Source organism: Hibiscus syriacus, unplaced genomic scaffold (genome assembly GCF_006381635.1).
Source record: "Hibiscus syriacus cultivar Baekdansim isolate YM2019G1 unplaced genomic scaffold, ASM638163v2 tig00005929_pilon, whole genome shotgun sequence".
NCBI lineage: Eukaryota > Viridiplantae > Streptophyta > Magnoliopsida > Malvales > Malvaceae > Hibiscus > Hibiscus syriacus.
Genome location: NW_024062071.1, coordinates 843,741 through 848,622, shown reverse-complemented (window position 1 = coordinate 848,622; position 4,882 = coordinate 843,741). Strand labels below are relative to the sequence as shown.

Here is a 4,882-nt window from a genome sequence, read left to right as displayed (position 1 = left end):
GGTGTCCAAATAAAAATGTTATTTTTAATATTTTTATTAATTAATGTATTCCACATTATTTTGTGGTTGCATGCTAAAATCTATAAATATCGCGCAGACAATAGTGCTCAAATACGAGCCACATAACATGCCATCCTTTACGGTTTAAACAACTTTTTGGGTCATAATCATTTATTTAGGCATGAAAGAAAAACTAAGACTTATTTGAAGATTAAAAGTTTATTATAAAATTACTTGATACATTAATGACAAATGTTTTTCTTCGGAAATTAAAATAGCTTGTCGAAAAAAAATATTAATCTATCAAATAATATCCCTTATAATAAACAATTCAAGTGCAGATCTATCTAATAATAAGTGTACCATATGATATGTCACAGGACCCTAAATTTTAAGAGCCCCACACATAAATACCATTTAAGTCTGTATATATATAATATTTGTGCCCTAACGATATTTTCGTATGAAGAAAAAAAAATTAAAATTTTTGTTTAGTTCTCGAAAAAATAGTAGAGAAAGTTATAAACATAGACTTTGATAATATCTTTAATCATTTTTTATGATGAAATTTGGTAAAAAAACCTTTGTATATCCCTCGTAATTTTAAATTTGATATACTAATCTTTATTATAAAATATTTTAAGTGTCTCGTTTTAAAAAGTAACACGTGATCGGACTATCATTTGAGAAATTAGGGTCTCATATTTTAAGTGTAATAAAAGAAAGTTGTTTAACACCAAAACTTAGACGCATGGAAGACAAAAGAAAAACGGTTTGATATTCCATCAAATTTGCTCAAATTAGGCTCACACAAACACACACAAAAGAAGCATATTACAAACACATGCATATTCTATGAAACAGTGGGGCATATAGAACAACCAGAGGTGAGACAAGCCCTAATGAATGAGCTTAAAATACAGGATAAGTAATATGGCAAGAACAAGGACTCCAGTTACGCCCCACATTATCATTTTGTTCCTGTTCATCCTTCTTGATATGCTTGTCAGCAGCTTCTTGCTCTTGCTAATGTTGTCATCTACTTCATGGAGCTGTCAAAACGTAAGATGCAATGCGGTTAGACATTTACGTTACTCGAATTCGGGTGCAAGCGTCAGATACGAGTATGTGACAGTTTAAATATGTGTTACTATGAGTGTTGAACACAGGTACTTGAAGTAAAATGAAAAAATCGAAGCACCACATAAGGTTACGTCTCAGGTGTGAGCAGGACATGTGTGTTTAACAGTGATACAAAAATGAAGAAATCGAGCAACTTAAGCTCATTCGAAAGACGAAGAACACCATTTCGAAACTAAGATCGGATGAAAAACAAACCGTGGTATGGGCATTAAGGAGAGATTGACGTTGTTGATGCAAATCCTGTAGGATTGAGACACCTAGCTCTTCTGTTTCCAGCATTGTTTTTCTGCTTTCCTTAATTCTTTCAGTAGATTGGTTTAATCTCTCTGTCGACATCAATAATCTGCCTTTTTGATCCGCAGCAGAGTCCTATGCCACCATTCACCGATCAGTATCTATAACAAAATGTCCGTATGATGGTCGTGTTAAAGAAGATGCAAACGAAGAACATTAACAGAAATAGGAAACTAGGATTGTTATCAATGAACAATCGGAGAGATGCGTTCAAGCACTTTTAAACCTGCAAATTACGGTTTCAGCTCACAGTTTATGATAAGGACAGTGAAGGTGATCAATCATGTGAAGCAATAAGATAATAGAAAAGAGGAGGACAGTTTATGATGGCCGTTTAGATAAAAGAGAGTGGTTTCGGTTACCATCATTGTATCTGCCCGTCCTGATCCCAACAACTCGTCACGATCATCCTGATATGGATCAGTTGAAATGACTCTTTTAACATCAGTCTTCAAGTTGCTCAGGTCATTTTTGTATTCTCTTAACTTAGCAAGAAGTGTTGCCTTTATGCTTGGCTGCAAACTCCTTGCTTCAAGGTCCATTTTCCTAATCTGGAACGATTCCGAAAAAGGATCAAATTGAAAACCCAGGAAAGTAGAAAGAAACAAAAATATTAGCCACGGAAAACGGATTCCAACACTACCAGAGCATCAGCATCATCTAGTCCTGCTTGTATTTCAGAAAGTTTCTGCTTTTTCTGCTCTGTAAATCGAGAAAAACAAGAAACCGGTTAAGTAATCTCTGAACCAATCTTTCTAGATACATATAAATAGTTCGCTTGCACATGTCGCAAAACACCAGATAATTCATTTGCTCATGTTAATACGTTGCCTGCATTTTAAAATGCAGTATTTCATCTGAATCTACCTACCCAAAAAACCCTATAGATAAAGTGGCTATAATGTCAAAATACCCTTATAATAACATTTTACCCGTTGAGCAGAAACTCAAGCATTTAGAACTAGAGTGCATTTAGATTTCCACGGATTTCCCAGCACATCTGCTGCAGGAAATCCAACGTCTCAATCGAAGCTAAATGCAAGCATATCCCAATTTCTTCCTACTCGATAGCATAAACAAAATCAACAGAATAAGTTGAATATGTACACTCGTACAAATGAAGCGTCATAGAACCCAGTCATGCCCAACTTTGAATCAAGTAATAATAAAAATAACTTTAAACAAAAGAACAACAAAATGTATTATTTCTAGTTTTATACGGAATAGGTTCTCATTTCAGAGTGTTCTTTTTATTAGTGTTACTTCGGGTGTTAATAATCTTATGCAAAACCAATATCATCTGGTTCATTGATGATACATAAAATTATACATAGTTAGTACATAAAAATTATACGTCCTATTTTCACTTGTTTTGTGCTATAATTTAAAGATAATATTAAATCAGAAACTTAAATTTTGAAAGATGAATCCGGATTTTAAAATAATGAAGTTATATGATCAAACACACAAATGCAATATATATATATATATATACCTATTTAATGATGAATTTGTAAGACTTATTAATATCTGCAAATTAGAAGTTCATATTCATTTATATCGTATACGCATAATCAGGGATATACGAACTTAAAGTTGATTAACTAAAATTCTAGGGGGGCAAAATAAGATCACGGAGAACAGATTTTAATAGAAAATACATAGAAAAAATTTAAAATATATAGTAATTTTAAATTTTCAGGAACTACTTCCACCCGACCCCCTGATCCTGCTCATAATCATATTAAATTCTAGTTGATTCAAATTCTATTTCATAATTTTTATTCTCAACGAATAAAACCTAAATCCAAAATTACATTCATTAAAAATAATGCAAAAACAAACGTTAAACAAGATAGAGCTTTGATCTCCCTAAGAATCCAAACAATAAACACAAATCATGATCGATCAAGGAAGAGATCAATGAGTGGATTAAAACGGCACCGTAAGAGTTTACCTCCATTAAGAACGGCGGCGGAGGCACAGCTTCGCGTCAAATCTGCGGAGAGCTCGCAGTACTGGCGTTCATAACCGTCGAACACCTCACTCATTTTGGCTTCTTCCCCAATCTCTCACGCTCGCCCACCTACATTCGTCCAAGATTTTTTTCCTAAAACAAATAAACAAATAGTTGCAGAGGAAAACGAATAGGAAATAGAATCAACGGAGATACACATACCGGAATCGCGCGGGAGAGATCAACGAATAATTATTAGAGAAAAAGGGAATTGAGAGGAGGACGGAATTAATGATCCTTTTGGCATGAAATGTAACATAAAACATGCAAATGTAATACTATTGTAATTTCAGAACGAAAGGTCGCTAATGCCCTTGACTTTCACTTCAAATTACCTATAAATAAACCACGTGTAATTATTTTTTTACTCCATAAAATATATAAAAAAATATCTTATATTTTTATGCCGTTGAAAATATATTGTATTTGAGTTATGATAAATTCAGTTATTAATGAATTATTTTTGTTATATTATTCCATTATCATAAGAGATATATTAAGGTAAATAGAGACAATCGTTCTTTTGAAAATTTTAAATTTTTTCATATTTAAATTTTTTAATAAATATTTATTTACAATCTGTTTTCACCCTCTAAAATTTTATAAATTTATTATCTTCTAAAATTTTATAAATACATCTAACATAAAATCATGATTTGTCCTAAGTTATCATCCGTTCTAAGACTTTATCTTGATTAATCATTTGACTAATCTAGACCGATCTGCAGCGTGCAATTAAATTTGATGGGTGAATTTCCCAATAAAGATTTTCGAACATATGTATAAAGGTGAAACAAAATTTGAATAATTTATGATGTTAAAATCAAATAAGGGAGACAGTAAATAAACCAAATATTAGTCACACTTAGGTGGTGTTTGTTTTTACAGAGGTAAAAGGTATGCAGTCTGCGAACCACATCTGCAGGCATCTGCAGCAGAAGAGGTGAACCAAAAGTCTGTAGTCTGCAAGAAGAAAATTGTTTGTTTTTTAACGTCTGCAGACTGCTAAAATAAACTGAAATATAAATAAACTAATTTTTTAAACTTAAAAGAGTTTTGCAATACTGAGATTTAAATAATTTTAGTTTTACAATACTGAAATTTAAATAATTCATACAACTACAATAATAATTTTTTTAGAAAAACAAACACCACCTTATTAATTCTATTATAAGTCTCACATAATCACATGTATTATTAGTTTTATAAGTTTTATAGAATAAAATTTATAAATGATCATTAAATTATATGATTTTTTAAACATGCAATTATGTAATACTTTAAATTTTTTTAAATATATATTCATAATTTATTTTTATAATTATATGATATTTTTAGAAAATATTTTTTTAATTTATCAAATTATTTTATAATTATTTTTTATTTAATTATGATTATATTTTAAAATTTTAAAAACATAATTTATAA

The 4,882-nt window shown here is 30.7% G+C and overlaps 1 protein-coding gene across 2 annotated transcripts; it reads right to left on the bottom strand.

Annotated features, from left to right (window-relative positions):
- Nucleotides 1-875: 875 nt before the first annotated feature.
- Nucleotides 876-3,696, bottom strand: LOC120200029 (vesicle transport v-SNARE 11-like). 2 transcript variants are annotated; one of them, XM_039200977.1, is made up of 6 exons: nt 3,617-3,696; nt 3,395-3,547; nt 2,081-2,139; nt 1,800-1,988; nt 1,339-1,512; nt 876-1,052 (listed from the first exon to the last, which is right to left on the bottom strand). In XM_039200977.1, exons 2-6 carry the CDS (start codon nt 3,486-3,488, stop codon nt 900-902), a joined length of 669 nt encoding a protein of 222 aa, XP_039056908.1. In that variant the 5' UTR covers nt 3,489-3,547; nt 3,617-3,696; the 3' UTR covers nt 876-899. The 2 variants fall into 2 exon arrangements, with proteins under 2 accessions (XP_039056908.1, XP_039056907.1); XM_039200976.1 differs by having other exon boundaries at nt 3,395-3,523.
- Nucleotides 3,697-4,882: the final 1,186 nt, after the last annotated feature.

Excerpts from the sequence above, each read along its gene's own strand:
- LOC120200029 (XM_039200977.1), bottom strand. The coding sequence starts at position 3,488 with ATGAGTGAGGTGTTCGACGGTTATGAACGCCAGTACTGCGAGCTCTCC. Across the intron at positions 1,513-1,799 it reads GACGGGCAGATACAATGATG|GACTCTGCTGCGGATCAAAA; the intron begins GTAACCGAAACC and ends ATGGTGGCATAG. Across the intron at positions 1,053-1,338 it reads TCCTTAATGCCCATACCACG|CTCCATGAAGTAGATGACAA; the intron begins GTTTGTTTTTCA and ends ACGTTTTGACAG.